At 40.3% G+C, this 23238-nt stretch overlaps 1 protein-coding gene across 1 annotated transcript in view; it reads left to right on the top strand.

Annotated features, from left to right (window-relative positions):
* si:dkey-11f4.7 (piezo-type mechanosensitive ion channel component 2) overlaps positions 1 to 23238 on the top strand; it is a 648587-nt gene that overhangs the window by 165991 nt on the left and 459358 nt on the right. Inside the window, 2 exon segments of the mRNA XM_051709767.1 lie at positions 17819 to 17860; positions 18190 to 18222. Coding sequence (XP_051565727.1) covers positions 17819 to 17860; positions 18190 to 18222 — 75 coding nt within the window.

The following is a 23238-nucleotide window of genomic DNA, read 5'->3' as shown; positions in this document are numbered from 1 at the left end:
AACACTCAACATAACATAAAAAAAAACTAACTCCAGTGCCATATCGCTACTTATTATTACATAACAAAAGAAATCGAAACTCCTGATCAGGAACCGGAGATGTTTCCTCCAGTGGTGTAGTAGTGTAGTATGCATTGAAATTTCATGAGAAAAAAGGCACCACTGACAGAAGTAAAAGCCAGAAAAAAATTATATTTGATATAAATATGATAGTTCTGATATAATATCTGTTAATCTGATTATTAACTGGTCCAGCATCTGGGCACACAGTATTTTCACACATTTTAATTGCATAAGTTATGTTTAAAAGCACAACTATTTTTATGTTTAGCAGGCTAGCAGCAAAGTAAATATACAACACAAATTATGGTGACTCCTGCGCTGCTGGCACATCAGCATTTCACAATAGATGCTAGAAATGTCCCTGCCCCTTACTGAAACAGAAAATATTATTAGTCAGCAAATATCTAATCACATCTGACGAACATTCTGATTGATCACTCAGCTGATTCGGACTGTCTGTCTTGCCCATGCCTTCAGTTGTGCTCCGCTTCTTGCTGCCCCATGAATGTTTAGAGAGAATCTCTGTACACTTTAAACACACAAACACAATTCACTCAATGGTACAGCGGCATCACCTCAGTGGATTCAATAGTTATGAGTCAAAAGCCTGCTCATTGTTCTGGTGGTCATATGTATCATTACTCATTTTAGGTGAACATACGCAAAATCCTAAGAAAGATAGATGGGCATAAGGCATATGCCTGCGTATGCCCTAGACTACACTACTGGTTTTCTCTGTATTAGAGATATACCATGCATTCAGAAAGTATTCAGACCCCTTAATTTTTTTCCACATTTTGTTATGTTGCAGCCTTATGCTAAAATGCTTTAAATTATTTATTTTTTTCACATCAATCTACACTCCATAATGACAAAGCAAAAACCAGAGTTTTGATAACTTTTTTAACAAATTTGTTAAAAAGAAAAAACTGTAATATCACATTGACAAGTATTCAGACCCTTTGCTATGACACTTAAAATTTAACTCAGGTGCATCCCATTTCTCTGGATCATCTTTGTGGTGTTTCTACACTATGATTGGTGTCCAACTGTGGCAAATTCCATTGACTGGACGTGATTTGGAAAGAAACACACCTGTCTATATAAGGTCTCACAGCTGAAAATGCATATCGGAGCAAAAACCAAGCCATGAGATCAAAGGAACTGCCTGCTGAGCTCAGAGACAGGATTGTATTGAGGCGCAGATCTGGGGAAGGCTACAAAAACATATCAGCTGCATTGAAGGTTCCCAAGAGCACAGTGGCCTCCATAATTCTTAAATGGAAGAAGTTTGGAACAACCAGGACTCTTCCTAGAGCTGGCCGCCCGGCCAAACTGAGCAATTGGGGGAGAAGGGCCTTGGTAAGAGAGGTGACCAAGAACCCGATGGTCACTCTGGTTGAGCTCCAGAGATCATGTGTGAAGATGGGAGAAACCTGAAGAAGGACAACCATCACTGCAAAACTCCACCGATCTGGGAATTATGGCAGAGTGGCCAGACGGTAGCCTCTCCTCAGTGAAAGGCACATGAAAGCCTGCTTGGAATTTGCAATAAAGCACCTTAGGTCTCTCAGACTGTGAGAAACAAGATTCTCTGGTCCGATGAAACAAAGACTGAACTGTTTGGCCTCAATTCCAAGCATCATGTCTGGTAGAAACCAGGCACCGCTCATTATCTGTGCAATACTATCCCAACGGTGAAGCATGGTGGTGGCAGCATCATGCTGTGGGGGTGTTTTTTAGTGGCAGGGACTGGTGGACTGATCAGGGTTGAAGAAAAGCTGAATGCAGAAGAATGGCAGAAAATCCCCAAATCCAGGTGTGCAAAGCTTGTCTTGAGGATGTAATCACTGCCAAAGGTGCTTCAACTAAGTACTGAGTTAAGGGTCTGAATATTAATGTCAGTGTAATATTTAAGTTTTTTCTTTTTAATTAATTTGCAAAGTTATGAAAAATCTTGTTTTTGCTTTATGGGGTATGGAGTGTAGATTGATGTAAAGTGTGTGTGTATGTGTGTGTGTGTAATATATATATATATATATATATATATATATATATATATATATATATATATATATAATTTAAGCATTTTAGCATAAGGCTGCAACATAACAAAATGTGAAAAATAAATAAATAAAGGGGTCTGAATATTTTCTGAATGTACTGGACATGACACAGAACTTTTTTAAAATTGGTAGGGAAAAAACTGGCCTGTGTCATCTGTTGGAGACATGTTCCACCCATCTCACCCATAAATGGCTCCATAAACCATCCTCGAATCTAGATTATTCTATTATTATTAAACTGATATACAGTATAAAGGCACCGCACACCAAAGGCAATACAATTATGAGAGGCAAATCACAATTAATTTTAATGCTTTAGTTCATCCAAAAATTTTAATTCTCTCATGATTTACTTACATTTAAGCCATCCCAGATGTGTATGACTTTCCTTCTTCAGCAGAACCGAATGAAACTTTTTATAAGCCCATTTCAGCTCTGTTTGTCCATACAATGCAAGTAAATGGGTGCCATCAGGCTGCTGGCTGTTTGGCAGTCCAAAAGGCATATTTAGGCAGCATTAATGTAATCCACACAGCTTCTGAAGCAAATCGATAGGTTTTTGTAGAAACAAATTGATAATTAAAACATTTTTAACTTTAAATGTTGCTTCCGGCTAGCGTTGGATTGCTGTTTGAAATGACCTAACTCTCGCGTGACGTTTGTTCCTGTGTTGTAAACAAAGCGCGCACTTCTGACTTCTCGCATGAACACGCCATTGCACTTATGTCATTGATGCATCAATTCCTGGCAGGAAGGGATTTTTAAAAGTCAATAGTTTTAATTATCCATTTATTTTTTACACAAATGTATCGATTTGGTCCAGAAGATATTCATTGATTGAGTCGTGTGGATTACTTTCATGCTGCCTAAATATGCCTTTTGGACCGTCAAGCAGCCAGCAGCCTGATGGCACCCGTTTACTTGCATTAACATTAATAGAGCTGAAATGTGCTTATAAAAATCTTCATTTCGGTTCTGCTGAAGAAGGAAAGTCATGGTTCACGTCACTGCTCTCTTCACTGGACTTCCTGTTGCTGATGGCACGCTGCACAAGTATTTGTAGCCTGCTAGCCTGCTTAGCATTGCTTATTCCTAATCTCATACGTTCATCATTTTATTCTTTGTCATTTTACAGCGTGTTTTGGGTTTTTCCGCTTTTCTACTGTTTCATCTGTGTGTATTTTACCTGTTGCTGCTGGCGCCTAGCTCGAGTCTGTGTTTGTAGCCTGCTAGCTTTTTTAGCATCGCTTATCTATCTGTTTTCAACTTTTAATCCTTAACATCTGCCATTTTTCAGCATGCATCGGGTTTCCCTCCACATTATTCTCATATCGCGATTCAACTACGTGCAATTTTCCGCATGCATCCGCTCTATTTTTATCGTGATTAATCTGCATGCATTTTGCAGCATGCACCTGTTTTTCTCCTCTGTGTTACATGAATTATTGCATCGATCTCAAAGCACTGCTTATCAAGAACAACCATAACAACAAACAATTGCGTGAGGGATTCACATCGATCTCAAACCCTCACCGCTCAGGAACAAACAACAATAACAACAACAACAACAACAAACAATTGCAGTAAGTCATGGCATCCACTCATGTTATTTCTTCCTGCATTGCATGTCACGTTTATAATAGCTTCTTTTGTCAGCAGTGATGGATTCACATGTGATAAATGTAAGGAATTAGTAAGGCTGACGTAGAAGATTAATGAGTTAGAGACATGCATCCAAATGCTAGTGGAGGTCAGTGAGAAAGAGAAGCCAGTAGATACTGTTTCGGATGTGGGTAGAACAGCAAGCAACACACACACTTTGGTTCCGGCTCTAGAGCCCCTGCAGCAGGGTGTTTGGGTGACGTCTCTGCGGCATACTCGCTCAGCAAAGCGACACCACTCTCCCATTCCTGTTAGGGTTTCCAATCGAATCTCCCCACTCAGTGATGCACCCACTGAGAATCATGTTGAAAGAGCCCTAATAATTGGTGATTCTATTGTAAGGAACATGGAAATAGAGACTCCAGACACTATTGTTAAATGTGTTTCCAGGGCTCGAGCGTCTGACATCAGATCAAATTTACAAGTGCTGACTAATGAGTCACGTGGTGCCATGCGAGGGTCGGATGTGTGAATGGCAAGATCTGCGGACTTTGCTAGTTTTTAATTTTTTTTGTGTCATAAACCGGTGAGATTCGATACATTCTGTTTCATAACTGTTCTAAAGAATTCAAAATCCTTGGGCTCTGTAGACATTAAAAGACACTTATGTGCTCAAGCTGATACCACAGACAGGGCTGCATACCGGAGACTCAATTTGGATGGTGCGGCGGGAGAAATTCAGCATCAACTGTCGAGCATGTCAGTGATGCTGATGAAGGTCGTAGTGGACGTGAAGGATTTAGCTGTAAACGTCGATCAATTACAGCCATGGAGACGAAATTCTTTGAGTTGGTTACAAGAATGGGGGACGTCAAGAAACGGATAGATTCGGATAGAGTCATCGGAGAGGAAATTAGCTGCTAACCCGCTAGCGATCAAGGCAGACTTGGAACGTGTTTTGGAAAAACTGGAAGACCATGAGAATCTTAGCTGGCAAAACAACATCCGAATTATTGGAATTCCTGAGAATGAAGAAGGCCGAGATATGGTGAAATTCCTAGATGAGCTCTTCCCGAGTCTGCTCAACATAACAGGCCATAAGCTGGAAATTGAGCGAGCTCACAGAGTCCCGGCTCGGAGATCCTCTTTCCCCATTATTGTTCTGTCTTGCCCTGGAACCATTATCAGCCGTGATAAGAAGGGAAGATGATTTCCCAGGGGTGGTGGCGGGAGGTATGGTGCATAAGCTTTTGCTTTGCGCAGATGATATTTTATTATTCGTCTCCGACCCTACTAGATCTATGCCTTGCCTCCAGAGAATTATTAATTCCTTTTCTAAGTTCTTGGGATATAGAGTCAATTGGTCTAAATCCAAAGCTTTGGCTCTGACAGCGTACTGCCCGGTAATGGCTTTTCAGCCGGGCGCCTTTCAGTGGCCCAAACAGGGCATTAAGTATTTGGGTATTTTATTCCAAGCAAATTTGTGTGATTTAGTTAGTTAATTTTGACCCTTTAATAAAAAGGTTTTCGAGCGATGTGGACAGGTGGGCTTCACTACATATATCTATGACTGGAAAGGTTAATGTTATAAAAGTGAATTTGTATTCCAAAATTCAATTACCAACTACAGTCTCTCCCCATTGAAGTTCCCCTCTTTTATTTTAAACAATTTGATAGTATAGCTAAATTTTTATCTGGAATGGTAAACATCCTCGGATGCATTTTAACAAGTTACACAGGCCAATTGATAAAGGTGGGTTAGGTCTTCCCAAGATTTTGTTTTACTATTATGCTTTTGGTCTCAGACATTTGGCCCATTGGTCTCTTCTGCCTGAGAGAGCCCCTCCCTAGCTATTTATTGAACAGGAGGTCCTTGCCCCTATCTTGCCATTGCAAAATCTTTCTACCAAGCTGCCCAGAGAAGTAAAGACACATCCCGTTACCTCGCACATGCATTTAGTGTGGACAAAAGTTTCCCACATATTCAATTCAGACATTTACCTGAACGTTGCCGCAAGTATTGGGTTAAACCCTAAATTGTGCATTAACAAGTCCCCTTTCTTAGCATGTTATTTATAGAAAATTGGAAGAGGTTTTGGGGTAGACCTGACCTACTAAAGAGAGACGGACTCCATCCCTCCAGTTAAGGTGCCGCTCTCCTCTCTAGTAATTTGGCTCATAGTCTTAATAATGATAGTATCTGACTAACTGGGGCCCAGGTCAGGAAGCAGACAAACTGGTTAATCCGAACATCTGCTAGCTGCCTTGAGACATCACACAGGCCACATAAACTACAACACATAGAGACTGTATCACCTAGATATCATATAGAGCAGGAATGGGCAACTTTGAAGGGTGCGAGGGCCAACATTTTTTCTCCTTTCTACCAAGGGGCCAGATTACAAATCCGCACTCTAACAATGTTCACCCCTTTACTCAATTTCCTCATTATTGTGGGTGATCTATGCAAAACTAATTCAAAGTTCTTTTAAAGATTTTCAGAATCAGAATCAGAATGAGCTTTATTGCCAAGTATGCTTACACATACAAGGAATTTGTCTTGGTGACAGGACCTTCCGGTACACAACAATACAAAACGGCAACAAGACTTTTAAAAAATAATAAAAAATTGAATAAAAAATAAAGAAATGTTTAAAAGAAAAAAGTATGTATACACACACACACACACACATATACATGCACACATACACACACAGACATACACATATATAGTGCAAATCTAAATCTAAATCGGATATATACAGTGCAAGGGAATGTAATAGCAGAAGAGGTTGGATGTGTTGGATAATATAAAAAGACTAAGCTGTGTATTGCACATTCATTATTGCTCAATGGGGCAGTTTTAACTGTTCATGAGATGGATAGCCTGGGGGGAAAAAACTGTTCCTGTGACTGACGGTTCTGGTGCACAGAGCTCTGAAGCATCGGCCAGAAGGCAACAGTTCAAAAAGGTAGTGGGCAGGGTGAGTTTTCCAGCCTTTTTCCTCACTTTGGAAGTGTATAGTTCTTGAAGGGAGGGCAGGGGCAACTAATAATCCTCTCGGCAGTCCAAACTGTCCTTTGTATTCTTTTGATATCCGATTTTGTAGCTGAACCAAACCAGACATTTATAGAAGTGTAGAGGACAGACTCAGTGACAGCTGAGTAGAACTGTATCAGCAGCGCCTGTGGCAGGATGAATTTCCTCAACTGGTGAAGGAAGTACAACCTCTGCTGGGCCTTTTTCACAATGGAGTCAATGTGGGTCTCCCATTTCAGGTCCTGTGAGATGGTAGTGCCCAGGAACCTGAATGACTCCACTGCTGCCACAGTGCTGTTTAGAATGGCGAAGGGGAACAGTGTTGGGGTGTTCCTCCTAAAGTCCACAATCATCTCCACCGTTTTGAGCATGTTCAGCTCAAGGTTGTTTTGACTGCACCAGACAGCCAGCTGTTTAACCTCCCTTCTGTATGCAGACTCATCATCATCTCGGATGAGGCCAATGACAGTGGCACCATCTGCAAACATCAGGATCTTGAAATAGGGATCCTTGGTGATGCAGTCATTGGTGTAGAGGGAGAAGAGTAGTGGGGAGAGCACACATCCCTGGGGGGCACCAGTGCTGATTGTACAGGTGTTGGAAGTGAATTTCCCCTGTCTCACAAGCTGCTGCCTGTCCGTCAGAAAGCTGGTAATCCACTGACAGATAGACGTGGGAACAGAGAGTTGGTGTAATTTAGTCCGGAGAATAGCTGGGATGGAGGGAGGAGGGGGATTGCAGGAGGTGTTGGTGTGAAGGTCAGGGCAGGTGTGGGGTGTGAGATTGGGCCTTTCAAATCTACAGTAGAACACATTCAGGTCATCAGCCAGTTGTTGGTCTGCCACAGTGTTGGGGGTAGGAGTCCTGTAATTCGTAAGTTGTTTCATGCCACTCCACACTGATGCAGGGTCGTTAGCTGAAAACTTGTTTTTCAGCTTCTCAGAATACAGTATCTTCTTTTAGCCACTCTGATTCCCTTATTCAGTGTGTTCCTGGCCTGATTGTACAAGACTTTATCCCCACCTCTGTAAGTATCCTCTTTGGGCTGACGAAGCTGCCCGAGTTCTGCTGTAAACCATGGTTTGTCGTTGTTCAGTGTTAAATAAGTCCTAGTAGGGATGCACATATCCTCACAGAAACTGATATATGATGTAACAGTATCTGTGAGCTCATTCAGATTGGTGTCTGCAGCCTCAAAAACACTCCATTCAGTGCAGTCAAAGCAGGCTTGTAGTTCCTGCTCTGCTTCATTGGTCCATCTCTTTACAGTCTTTACTACAGGCTTAGCAGATTTTAATTTCTGTCTGTAGTTTGGAAGAAGATGAACCAGACAGTGATCAGAGAGTCCCAAAGCTGCTCTAGGGACAGAGCGATATGCATCTTTTATTGTTATGTAGCAGTGATCCAGTACATTTCTGTCTCTGGTGGGGCATGTAATGTGCTGTCTGTATTTGGGCAGTTCACGTGTGAGGTTTGCTTTGTTAAAATCCCCAAGAATTATAGTAACTGAGTCCGGGTATTGTTGTTCTGTGTCTGTGATCTGATCAGCCAGCTGTTGCAGCGCGGCATTCAAACACGCGTTTGGCGTGATGTAAACACTTACCAGAATAAACAAGGAAAACTCCTGTGGTGAGTAGAACGGCTTACAGTTAATAAAGAGTGCTTCCAAATTAGGACAACACATCTTTAACGTTGTTACATCTGTACACCAACTTTCATTGATGTAAAAGCATGTTCCACCGCCTCTCGTTTTCCCTGTTAACTCTGCGATGTGATCGGCTCTGAACAGCTGAAAGCCTGGCAGATGTAACACGCTGTCCGGAATGGCTTAACTTAGCCAGGTTTATGTGAAGCAAAAGGCAGCAGAGGTTGAAAAGTCCTTGTTTGTGCGGGGAGGATATGAAGTTTGTCCATTTTGTTAAGAAGAGAGCAGAAATTCGCAAGATGAATACTCGGCAGCGCTGTTCGAAAGCCGCGCCGACGGAGCTTGACCAGCGCGCTAGCTCCTCTCCCTCGCCTGCGTCTTTTGAACAACACAGCCGCGCCTCCAACTAAAATGTCCAGCAAAACGTCTGAATAGCAAAAAGATTGTCTGGTATATGCTGTCGAATGTTCAGCAGTTCGTCTCTGGTAAAACTGACTGGAAAAAGATTACAAAACACAGGACAAACAAACAAAAACAACAGGAGCGCTCCACACCGAGGCGGCCATCCGTGGCGCCATCATGATGTACAATTTTGTTACCTATATTAACATTTTTGTTCAACAATATTTATAAAAACTAATATAATTATTTTGTAACTTGCATTTTTACTAAAACATGTCGTTCACATGTACAAAACAGCATTAGATGTCTTTGGTGATTCCTGCACTGTCACGGATTTCATAAAAACTTTTGATGCCTTTTACCCTTGTATTTTATTTACCCTTTACATCTGTGAGGAGAGCAGAGATACACCAGAGCAGCTCTGGTGTGTCTATCTCTCATACTGTACTCCTCTTTGATCACTTGATCAATGGTGTATTTGCAAATCAAATTGAAATAATTTGTAAATTAAATTACAGATTATAGTTTGGATGCACTTTGTTTGACAGAAACCTGGCTTAAACCGGATGAATATATTACTTTATCTACTCCCCCAGTGTAACATCCGAGGTTGTTACCCCTCCTTCCAACCACCAGAGGGAGCCCTCTCCCAAATACTAACTCTGTACCGTTTCTTCGTTGGTGACTTCCTGTTTGAACTATAAAAATACCATGCTGTTCCATTTTGATTTTGCGAAGTATTGCCAGTTTACCCTGCCTTACCAAGCATTTTTCCATTGCCTTTGCTGATTGTTTTCATGTTATGACCATTGCCTATTTTCCTGGATTTACTGCCTTTTGGATACCCCTTTGTTTTGTTTGCCTTGTTGGACTGTCTTTTTGGTTTATTGGATTATACTGCTTGCTTTACAACTACCTCATTTGCCTGCCGATTTGGATTGTTTGCTTGTGTTCATAATAAACTTCCAGCACATGGATGGTCTCCATGGCCAGTTCATTACACCCAGGCTATTGTTATAAACATGAGCCTCGTCTGAAGGGTTGAGGAGGAGGTGTTGTTACAATTTACAGTGAAGGTTTTGGTGTTACTCAGAGAACAGGATATAAGTTTAAATCTTTTGAACTAATAATGCATAATGTGACACCGTCAGATATAAATAAAAAAATTGAATCTTTTGGCCTTGCTACAGTTTATAGATCACTTGGGCCTTATTCTGATTTCCTTGGTGAGTTTGCAAATTTTTTATCAGATCTTGTAGTTACTGTAGATAGAGTTTTAATTGTTGGTGATTTCAACATTCACATAGATAATGAAAATGACACATTGGGATTTGCATTTATCGATATTCTCAAATCTCTTGGAGTCAGACAAAATATAACAGGACCAACTCATTGCCAAAATCATACGCTAGATTTAATTCTGTCATATGGAGTTGATGTTGATACTATAGAAATCCTACCGCAGAGCGATGACACCTTGTATCTTGTATACTGCGATCAGCTAATGTTACTCAATCTACACCATGCTATCGTTCAGGTAGAACTATTCTTTCGACCACTAAAGCGAGCTTCACTAATAAGTCAGTGTTAAAGACTAATAACACTATCTCATACACTCAATAAGCCCCAAAGTCTAGAAGAACTTGATTTAATAAATAATAATGAAAATATAAATAGTCTTCTCTAGCACTCTTGATAGTGTCGCCCCCCTTAGATTAAAGAAAATTCAAGAAAAAAGCCCCACACCATGATACAATAATTACACTCATGCTCTCAAGAGAGCAGCTCGGAAAATGGAGCGCAAGTGGAAGAATACAAAATTAGAGGTATTTCGCGGTGCATGGAAGTATACAGGTGCGTCTCAATAAATTAGAATGTCGTGGAAAAGTTCATTTATTTCAGTAATTCAACTCAAATTGTGAAACTCGTGTATTAAATAAATTAAATGCACACAGACTGAAGTAGTTTAAGTCTTTGGTTCTTTTAATTGTGATGATTTTGGCTCACATTAACAAAAACCCACCAATTCACTATCTCAGAAAATTAGAATACATCATAAGACCAATAAAAAAAACATTTTTAGTGAATTGTTGGCCTTCTGGAAAGTATGTTAATTTACTGTATATGTACTCAATACTTGGTAGGGGCTCCTTTTGCTTTAATTACTGCCTCAGTTTGGCGTGGCATGGAGGTGATCAGTTTGTGGCACTGCCGAGGTGGTATGGAAGCCCAGGTTTCTTTGACAGTGGCCTTCAGCTCATCTGCATTTTTTGGTCTCTTGTTTCTCATTTTCCTCTTGACAATACCCCATAGATTCTCTATGGGGTTCAGGTCTGGTGAGTTTGCTGGCCAGTCAAGCACACCAACACCATGGTCATTTAACCAACTTTTGGTGCTTTTGGCAGTGTGGGCAGGTGCCAAATCCTGCTGGAAAATGAAATCAGCATCTTTAAAAATCTGGTCAGCAGAAGGAAGCATGAAGTGCTCCAAAATTTCTTGGTAAACAGGTGCAGTGAATTTGGTTTTCAAAAAACACAATAGACCAACACCAGCAGATGACATTGCACCCCAAATCATCACAGACTGTGGAAACTTAACACTGGACTTCAAGCAACTTGGGCTATGAGCTTCTCCACCCTTCCTCCAGACTCTAGGACCTTGGTTTCCAAATGAAATACAAAACTTGCTCTCATCTGAAAAGAGGACTTTGGACCACTGGGCAACAGTCCAGTTCTTCTTCTCCTTAGCCCAGGTAAGACGCCTCTGACATTGTCTGTGGTTCAGGAGTGGCTTAACAAGAGGAATACGACAACTGTAGCCAAATTCCTTGACACGTCTGTGTGTGGTGGCTCTTGATGCCTTGACCCCAGCCTCAGTCCATTCCTTGTGAAGTTCACCCAAATTCTTGAATCGATTTTGCTTGACAATCCTCATAAGGCTGCGGTTCTCTCGGTTGGTTGTACATCTTTTTCTTCCACACTTTTTCCTTCCACTCAACTTTCTGTTAACATGCTTGGATACAGCACTCTGTGAACAGCCAGCTTCTTTGGCAATAAATGTTTGTGGCTTACCCTCCTTGTGAAGGGTGTCATTGTCTTCTGGACAACTGTCAGATCAGCAGTCTTCCCCATGACTGTGTAGCCTAGTGAACCAAACTGAGAGACCATTTTGAAGGCTCAGGAAATCTTTGCAGGTGTTTTGAGTTGATTAGCTGATTGGCATGTCACCATATTCTAATTTTTTGAGATAGTGAATTGGTGGGTTTTTGTTAAATGTGAGCCAAAATCATCACAATTAAAAGACTCAAAGACTTAACTACTTCAGTCTGTGTGCATTGAATTTATTTAATACATGAGTTTCACAATTTGAGTTGAATTACTGAAATAAATGAACTTTTCCACGACATTCTAATTTATTGAGATGCACCTGTAGTGTCTGTAGCTACAGACAGGCACTAAAAGCTGCCAGGTCAGCATATTTTAGCAAACTCATAGAAAATAACCACAACAATCCAAGGTGTTTATTCAGTACTGTGGCTAAATTGGTTGAATTTCTTTACTGATAAAATTGAAATAATCTAAATAAAATTGGAATTATGCAATCATCTGTCACAGTACCTCAGAAAACAGTGTCTCACAATTTTCCTTATGTGCAGCTTCAATCGTTCACTGTCATAGGTCATGAAGAGTTAACAAAACTTATCGAAACATCAAAAGCCACAACATGTATGTTAGATCCAATACCAACTTAGCTCTTAAAAGAGGTATTCCCTGTAATCTCAGAACTTCTTCTTAATATTATTAACTCCTCACTATCCTCAGGACATGTCCCAAGAAACTTTAAAATGGCAGTTATCAAACTGTTATTAAGAAACCACAACTTGATCCTGGAGAACTGGCTAATTATAGACTGATTTAAAATCTCCTGTTTATGTCGAAAATACTAGAAAAGGTAGTGTTTTCCCAACTATGTTCATTTCTACAGAGAAATTGTATATTTGAACAATTTCAGTCAGGATTTAGGCCCCATTACAGTACAGAGACTGCACTTATCAGAGTTACAAATAACTTGATTTTATCATCTGATCACAGCTGCATTTCACTACTAGTGCTTTTAGATCTTAGTGCTGCATTTGACACGATAGACCATGACATTCTCTTGAATAGGCTACAGAATTATGTTGGCATTTGTAGACTTGCATTAGCATGGTTTAGGTCCTATTTATCAGATTGCTACCACTTTGTCTATGTATATGAGGAATTGTCAAACCAAACAAAAGTATGGAGTGCCACAGGGATCAGTTTTAGGGCCTCTGCTTTTCTCCTTGTATATGCTTCCCCTGGGAGATATTATCAGGAATCGTGGAATAAATTTTCACTGTTATGCTGACGATACCCAACTTTATATTTCTTTAAAACCTGACAAAATTTCACAATTCTCCAAATTAGCACAGTGTATCAATGAAATCAAAGATTGGATGACCAGAAATTTCCTTCTACTCAATTCCGACAAAACAGAAGTACTAATTATTGGACCAAAAACCTCTAAAAACAAGCCACTAAAATATCATTTGACCCTCGATGGATGTACTATTACATCGTCTTCAACAGCGAAGAACTTAGGTGTTATATTTGATACCAATCTGTCCTTTGAAAATCAAATTACCAATGTTTGTAAACAGCATTCTTCCACCTAAGAAATATTGCAAAATTACGACACGTTCTATGTTGCTGATGCCGAAAAACTAATTCATGTGTTCATGACCTCAAGACTAGATTATTGTAATGCATCACTGGGAGAATGTCCAGCAAGATAAAAAAATAAACTTCAATTGGTTCAAAATGTAGCAGCCAGACTGCTGACTAGAACCAAGAAATATGATCATATTAGCCCCATTTTATCATTGTTACATTGGCTACCTGTAATGCTGGCTGGCAACAAGGTAAACGAAGAGACGATGATGATGTGAAGAACCCAAGTGCAGTGTTTATTTACATGAAGAGTGAGTTCCAAAAACGTGACTACAAAACCTAAACATGAACTAAACTAGACTAGACTTGACATAACTTGATAAAATATAAAACTTGACTTGACTTGACTTGACTTCCAAAACAATGTTACATAAACAAACAATACCTGACAATGGACCATGGAAAACATGAGGGTTAAATACATGGACATGGGGTAAAACAAAGATGAGGGAACCAATGAACAGACAGAACTGATAACAAGATAATCAAACAATAAACCAATGGACACATGAACATGGAGGGAACAAGGAATCACATGACTAGGGAACCACATGACCTGAAACAGGAAATAAACGTTCAAAATAAAAGACATGAAATACATGAACCAACAGAATAAACATGACGCTACCTGTTAAATTTCGTATTCGTTTTAAAATTGTGTTAACTACGTACAAAGCTTTGAATGGTCTAGCTCCGCAGTACTTAAGTGACCTTCTACCACACTATATTCCATCATTACGATCGCAAAATTCTGGCCTGTTAATAGTTCCTAGAATATCAAAATCAACAGAAGGAGGTAGATCCTTTTCATATTTGGCTCCTAAACTATGGAATAGTCTCCCTAACACTGTTCGGGATGCAGACACACTCACTGAGTTTAAGTCTAGACTAAAGACTCATCTATTTAGCCAGGCATACACCTAATTTATCCTTCAACTCACAATTAGGCTGCTTTAGTTAGGTCTGCCGGAACCAGAAACATTGATCATGATCTATAACTCTGCAATAAATTGAATGGCATCTATGCTAATATTATTCTATTTGTATCCCTGTCTCAACCACGGGACTTCTATTCTGAGGTCACCAGAACCGGCTGGATCCAGCTCCATTCATGCTTCGTGTTGGACTCCACTGCTACGTGTGTACGACTAAATGCAGCCGGTGCCAGCCAAACATCACTTCAATCTATAGTGATGGACTTCAGAGGATGAACTGATGCCAACTCCAGCCATAAGACATGGGATACATCATATGCCATTGCCTGAACCTTGGATTTAGGATTGACCTCACCGAAATTACCGGCCGGTTGAACTGCGATGCACCTCACTGATCTCTGCCTGCATCACCTTGGTCTAATGATGGACTACACTCTTATAATGGAATACACAGACTATCAATTAATTGCCAACAAAACCCTTCATCAGCCAACTAACAAAGGACAATGCATCTGTGTGAACTTCTGCAGTTAATCCAGGATGAACTTCAAAGACATTAGTCATTAATCTTACAGTTCTTACAGAATCTTTGTTTAAACACTGACCCTTAACACTTACTTAGTTTAATCATTTTAAAACATGACTTGCACTATACATAATTAAGTAACATTGGCATTATATTCATGATGTTAGCCAGAGGGGAACTGGCCCCCATAGTGAGCCTGGTTTCTCCCAAGGTTATTTTTCTCCATTAACCAACATTTTATGGAGTTTTGTGTTCCATGCCACAGTCGCCTTTGGCTTGCTCACTGGGTTTCTAATTACAATTATTATTTAATTACTTATTTTTAAACACAATTCACAATCATATTTTATCAAACTACACAATGATGACTCTAAGACATTATAGATATTACAGTTTCATTTTCTGTTAATGCATGATTTTCTGTGAAGCCGCTTTGAAACGATGTGTGTTGTGAAAGGCGCCATACAAATAAAAATGACTTGATTAACTTGACACATTTGGGATGGCTTAATGGTAAGCACAGTAAATCATGAGAGAATTTTTATTTTGGGGTGAACTAACCCTTTAACAGAAATAACAATTTTGTGGAGACACCACCACATTTTTGGTATACAAAGGCATTTTGACATGAAGACATATAGTGCATGGGAGCATACTCAGACCAAGGCAAGTGCTTCCATCAGGATATACTGGACTTTGAACACCGCTACCAAGGACAGTATAACGAGAACATGATGGGATACTACATTTGGGGGCTGATTCGTGAAAGTGATTTACAGTATAATCGTAAATCTCGAAAAACTACTCACTTCTAAATCTATTGTAATATTTTTTTTAATACTTTAGTATAAATACATGTTAATTTGGATTCATATGTTGTTTTTTTCGGACTTTATGTGAATGAAAAGACACACATTTGCCCGTTTTCTCATTGGAAATAGGTACATTTCAAAATATCACTGTCCTGGTCACAAAAGCAAAGTTTGTGGGGAATAATAGCCATTTTCTATACCTTTGATGCAAAAGCAATTAGGAAATAACACTTACTACCCAGGAACCAACAAAAATCAAATAAAATTGTTACACAGTGTTTTTAAATTGTCTTTGTTTCCTTAGTCCACAATAAGGTACAATAAATACATAAACCATACAGCATTGTTATATTATTGCAAAAAATATTCCTGGCTGTTAAAAAATAGCATTCCCTTTTCAACTAATGTGTAATGGGAGTCACACTTCAGTAGGCTGTCCACATGGTGTTACATTTGCATTGATGCCACAGTATACCACTCCAGACTCAAACTATAATAACAGCGAAATACCACATTGTTTTTTATTCATTACAGTTGTATTTAGGGTAGCAATATTCCCAGATAGCAAGATATTCTGCTGAACTCGGTGGTGAAGCGGCTCAGACTATCAGGCCAGGGGCTGTTCAAACAGACGCAACACGAACACGAGGATCTCGAGACACACATTTCCAAGTTGAACTGACAAAGCGCTTAAAAAACCGAATTGCTTAATTTGAGAAACGCTTATAAGAGAGCAAGACGCAATGGCCAAATACTTCCACCAACTGTAAGGGGCTTCATCCATTTGTTTTTCTATGTAAATGCATGCTCGACTAACGTCTTTGTTCGCTTTGTTTTCGTTTATTCAGTGTCTCGTACAGGAGCGCTGTTTTTAGTTGCTGAGTCTAATTAAAAATAACTTTAAAAAGCATCTCGAGACACCTGCTTTCTGTTAAACTGTATTTGTTGCACTGTGTCTCACTTTTTTTAGTGCAAGAATGCGTTCGATCTGAAGTCATCGTCAGTGCTTGGCACACATCTAAAATGCGAATGCACATTTTTAGCATTCAGATGTAAAAAATGTTTTTTAAATTCGACATGTGTTCAAAATTCGAATTTTTATTTGACAGCCCTGCTGTTAACTGTGCTTGCCTGTATTGGTAGCTTTCCAAACAGTGGCAGGGATTTCAATTAATCTTAGTGATTTAAGACTTTTGAATCCATTCACTGAAAAGAGATTACACCTAACACCAGCAGGTGGTGACAAATTAGCTTCTTTTATGTTATGAGTGATCATGAGGTCATTGACTCGATTGTTTTCTTTTAACACAGAGACTTCACAATCGGAACAATGGAAGTGAACATTAATGATTTGTATATTTAAAGGGATAGTTCACCCAAAAATGAAAATTCTCTCATTATTTACTCACCCTCATGCCATCCCAGATGAGTATGACTTTCTTTCTTAAGCAGCACTCTTTCTTGTGTGATATTGCTTAAAATATCATGCATCAGATACACACAATTTAAATAACCTAGGACATGCTCCTGGATCAACAGCCTTTGGTCATTACTATCAAACACTCATAACCAACATAAAAACACACACACACATTTATATATTTGTTAGTGTGTGCGCACATATTCCCTACGTTGTGGGGACCAAATGTCCCCACAAGGATATTAAAACCTGAAATTTTTGACGTTGTGGGGACAATCAGTTGGTCCCCATGAGGAAAACAGCTTATAAATCATACTAAATTATGTTTTTTGAAAATGTAAAAATGCAGAAAGTTTTTTTTTTTTTGTTGTTGTTGTTGTTTTTTTTGTGAGGGTTAGGTTTAGGGGTAGGGTTAGGGGATAAAATATAAAGTTTGTACAGTATAAAAACCATTATGTCTATGGAGAGTCCTCATAAAACATGAAAACCCAACGTGTGTGTGTGTGTGTGTGTGTGTGTGTGTGTGTGTGTGTGTGTGCACGTACATGTATTTCAGAGAAGAGGAGCTGATGGGAGCACTGAAAGGGATTTTTAATGTGTAAGTATTTTATCTCTTACAGTTTAAATTGATCCCATTTTTTCCAGATATGACATTTTTTGTATATAAAAGAGATTTTAAAGGATATTTGCAGGAACAATATCACAACACTGAGTTTTTTATGTTGTCTTATTTTTTATTTTTGTTCTAAATCAAAATGTATTGCATGTTGGCAGGTTACATTATGCACTAGCGAATAAGCATATTTACAACCTGTATTTACTGGATCATAAAGATATTTTCCATCCTTCCCTTGCAAACTACCTTTTTGTTCTGTGCATTAAAGAAACACCTCTAGTAAACTTTGGCTTTGTATTTTCTCACTACAGGATAAAGGAAAACATAGATAAGCTGAACAAACGGTGAGTGAGCTTCCTTTTGGCTAAAGGGTTTGTGCATTATTTGTATTTATTCAGATACAGATTCAGTTTTACTTGCTAAACATAATCCTGTAAGGGATGAAATCGGAAGGACAAAATTATATTATAAAATAGATCAAATTTATCTACCTACCTTTTTCCTATCTACCTTGTAAGTTTCTTCTGAATTGTACAAGAAGCTTGTTGTAATTTTTTGGTCAAAATGTTTACATTCAATTTGCTTTAGATTCTGTTAGCCAATAGAAGTGAAAGTTTGTTGTTTAGCATAACCTATTAAGGTTCTGATTTAATATATACACTCACTGACCACTTTATAAGGTACACCTGTACACCTACTTATTTATGCAATTATCTAATCAGCCAAGCATGTGGCAGCATTTCAGTGCTATTTTCATGAAACTTTGTGTGCGCCATTGTCACTACGCCATGACCACACCATACAAATTTGGGGACAGCACCACCTGTTGGTAAAAAGTTATAATGAATTGTATTGTAAAATAAGCAATTGCATATACTGTATGTTTTTGTTTACCGCTTTCTTACAGTCATAATCAGTGATGTCCAATCGTACTTCCTAACATATTGTTGGTGTAACTGACCCCATGATTAGGGCCCAAGCACTACCTAGTGGTCAAAAGCTATAATACATGATTTTATCTACAAATAACATTGAAACTGCTTGGTTTAAAATTATGATTTTGGTCCAATTGAATTATTTGGCTATTCTTGCTTACTGTGATGTATAAATGCTTGTCCCCGATAAATTGCTGCTTGCAGCTATATTTATTATATCTTCCCTCTTCTGCCCTAAAAGTGTGTGGGCTGCAAAAAAAAAAAAAAAAAAAAAAAAGTAAATCCTAGAGACACCAAATTTGGCAGGATGATCTCAAATCCCCGCACTAATCAGGTGCATAAATACACCCCTTTCCGACCCTAGGTGACGCTGTATTAAGGCTATTTATGTTTTTGCCCATAACTCTGGAACCGTAAGGGCAAGATTTTTTTTTCCCTCTGAGTCCTTGAGTTAAGTCCAACAAAATGTATATCTCCAATGTCATTTCAATCCATAAACTTTTTCCACCATTTAAAATTTTCTGAAAAATCAATCTCAATTTGTTGTTTTACGCAATTTGATTCTTTGACTAATGTCTTCTCAATGCAAAGTCCAAATGTAATGAAACCTGGTAAACATAGTCAACAGTACATTTTGAGCATGCAGGTACATTTTCTAACAATTTTAGCCATGGGGGCGCTACAACTAAAAACTTGTCATAGTTTTGCAAACCTACTTTTCGGAACTCGTCCTAGACCATTCATCAGATCATGCCCAAATTATGGTCAAATAATCTTGAGACAGTGGCGGTCAAATGATACTAACAGATTTTGCTACATCAAACCATACACGTGTAACGAATCAACAAATCTGATGGCGAGGATGCCAAACATGAAGAGAGGCTGTTTTTTTCATGCTTTGAGACAGTGAAACAAAAATGTGGTATGTCATAAGCATCATGTCTTAAGGGACCTTCAGAATTTTGGGGACAGCGCCACCTACTGGTCAAAAAAATCTGAAAAAAATTTTTGTTTACAACTTGAGAAATTGGTCTAAAATCATGAGAATGGCTTCTTTGGACTCCTTTGGACTTACTGAGTGCATATATTCTAATTTTACCTGGGTTTGCTATATTGCCCATCAGCCATTTTGAATTATGTCTAAAAGGTACTTTTTCGAATTCATCCTGGTCCGTTTGTCTGATTCACAAGATATTTAGTATACATCATCTAAAAAAAACTTAATCAAAGAAATGTTGATTAGATAAGTCGTTCTGAAGATGTACAGTGTACATAATGTACATAATCACATGTACATAAGTATTCACAGCCTTTGCTCAATACTTTGTTGAAGCACCTTTGGCACCAATTACAGCCACAAGTCTTTTTGAGTATGATGCTACAAGCTTGGTACACCTGTTTTTGGGCAGTTTCTCCCATTCTTCTTTGCAAGACCTCTCAAGCTCCATCAGGTTGGATGGGGAGCGTCGGTGCACAGCCATTTTCAGATCTCTCCAGAGATGTTCAATCGGGTTCAAGTCTGGGCTCTGGCTGGGCCACTCAAGGACATTCACAGAGTTGTCCCGTAGCCACTCCTTTGTTATTTTGGCTGTGTGCTTAGTGTTGTTGTCCTGTAGTAAGATGAACCTTCACCCCAGTCTGAGGTCCAGAGCGCTCTGGAGCAGGTTTTCATCAAGGATGCCTCTGTACATTGCTGCATTCATCTTTCCTTCGATCCTGACTAGTTTTTCAGGGTTACTGGTTATCACGTTTGTAAATAAACTGCACTTGGGTTCTCTCTACTTCATCGTCATCGTCATTACCAGCATCGTTACAGAATACTTGACCGACTATGAACCCAGAAGTTCTACTCATACGGCTACGTCAGGGGAATCGTCCCCTGGAGGTGTACGTAGAGGACTTTTGCGCTCTGGCCAGCCAGGTGGATTTTGATGTGGTCGCCCTCAAGGATATTTTTAGGGTGGGGATAAGTGAGCCAATCTCCTCCTTGATGCCTGGCGGTCGCAGTTCCCTCAGCCTGGCTCAATATATCGACCTCGCCCTACAGATCATTGGTTCCACATTCACTGTGGGGGAGGTGGATGCCGAGCCAGCGTTCCACGACATGGCCGCCGCCGAGCCAGAGTTCCGCGACATGGCCGCCGCCGAGCCAGAGTTCCGCGACAAGGCCGCTGCCGAGCCAGAGTTTCGCGTCACGGCCGTGAAGCCAGAGTTTCGCGTCACGGCCGCCAAACCAGAGTTTCATGTCATGGTCGCTGAGCTAGCACCATCTTTTGCACCGAATCATTAGCCTGCTCCATGCCATGTCACAGCCACGCCTCAGCCTGCTCCATGCCACGTCACAGCAACGCCTCAGCCTGCTCCATGCCACGTCACAGCAACGCCTCAGCCTGCTCCATGCCACGTCACAGCCACGCCTCAGCCTGCTCCATGCCACGTCACAGCAACGCCTCAGCCTGCTCCATGCCACGTCACAGCAACGCCTCAGCCTGCTCCATGCCACGTCACAGCAACGCCTCAGCCTGCTCCATGCCACGTCACAGCAACGCCTCAGCCTGCTCCATGCCATGTCACAGCCACATCTGAGCAGTTGGACCTGGAGATGGTTTCCACCCTTGTACCCACCCTTAGTTCTCCTGTGCAGGTAAGGGGAACTTGCAACCCTCCGACCCTGCCTGGACCCTCCGAGCCCTGGATTCCACCTTGGCCTGTCAGTCCCTCGACAACGCCTCAGCTCTGCATTCCCTCGGCTCCACTGTGGTCCTTCAGTCTGTCGGCTTTGCCAGGGTCCCTCGTCCCTCCGGCTCCTCCTTGATCTGTCGGTCTGCCTTGGTTCTCCGATCCTCTGGGTGCGCTTTGTCCCTCCGATCTGTCAGGTCCACTGGGGACCTCCTTCCCTACGGCTTCACCTTGGTCCTCAGTCCCACCGGCTCCGCCTCAGTCTTCCGATCCCCCAGCTCTGCCTTGCTCCTCCGAGCCTCCAGTGCCGCCTTGATCCTCCCTGCCATCGGCTCCACCCGGGCCCTTCGACTCTGCGGCTACTCTCTGGGTACCAAGTTCCATGGTGTCGCCCTTTCGAGTCTCTCACGGCTCTGCTTTCCACAGCTCCACCCTTCGAGCCTCTCAGGGCCCCACCTTCCATTGACTCTGCCCTGCTCCTATGCCCCTCGCCCTTTCTCGCCGCGCCTCGCCCCAAGCCTCAAGACACACCATTGGAGAAATTAAACTACCTTGTCAGGACTATTTCCCGAAACTGTTGTAACTGCTGTATGTCGCACATCCCTCGTTCAAACCATGTTGGTTCAACAACATAAAGCTGTTGTTAATGATGTTATGATGTTACGCAGATGGTGGTGTAATAAATTCTGCAAATATTAATTACAAATTCATCATTTACACGTACACCAGAAAACCATTTAATGCGAGAATGCTGCTGAAGACAGGAAAGCTGCATGTACTGTGTAATGCGACCGATATACACAATGCAAAAGTGGGGTTTTCCTCTATGTGAGACTTTGTTGATCCCCCGACGCACTTGAGCACATGCACACTCTTCAAAAAGATATAAACGGCACTTATGTTAACAAACACATAAAAAATGGGTTCTCTGATAGAAACCATGTGTTATAAAGCGCTTTCTCTTAACAGCCTTTAATCCCTTACATGGCTGCATTTGCTTTTACATGATGTTTCTGAACGCCACTTTCTGCAAAACCCTGGAAATAGTTGTTTTCTTAAATGCATCTAAATGTAGTCAAAGTCTTGACAGAATGAAAGTAATACATAGAATGAAAGATATAGAGGTCTCAGCAAAGTCAAATGATATCCACATAGCAAACTAACAAGGAATTATGCTTCTAACCACAGGTAAAGTGCTTTAGTTCTAACTGCACAACTATGCGATGTTGTTTGCGATTGTTTGTTGGAACTACGGTGATGTGGTTGCCTAAACACACATGATCGAATCACCTAAGACGCATCTTAATACGAGGTGTAAACGGGTTCTAAACCAGGCTAATGCCTGTCCACAAATGCCAACATAATTCTAAAGCCTGTTCAAGATAATTTCACGATCTATAGTGTCAAATTTCTAATAGTTCTAGAAGGGAGATCCAACCAAGGTCAGGTGAAGAAAGTAAATATCTCTCACAAGCACAGTCTTTGTACTATGAAAGAGTATCTTAAAAGCCTGACTGAAAACTTTTCATGAATACTGTTTCTCTGCAAGAAAGAGTATAGTTGGGGATACACAGCATTTTCTAGTGTTTTTGGGTCAACCAACCGACATGACACCTATGAAATGGTTGTTTGCAACATGCGTTTTTACAGATAACTCTCTAGAATTATGGACATGTGGTTGCGTTTTTTTTGGAATGCTGACACTTGTATTTGAATAAAACACAAACTATTATACATTCACAATTA

Source organism: Myxocyprinus asiaticus, chromosome 11 (assembly GCF_019703515.2).
Source record: "Myxocyprinus asiaticus isolate MX2 ecotype Aquarium Trade chromosome 11, UBuf_Myxa_2, whole genome shotgun sequence".
Taxonomy (NCBI): domain Eukaryota; kingdom Metazoa; phylum Chordata; class Actinopteri; order Cypriniformes; family Catostomidae; genus Myxocyprinus; species Myxocyprinus asiaticus.
Note: the sequence above shows the minus strand (reverse complement) of the source record. Positions and strands in the feature narration are given on the sequence as shown.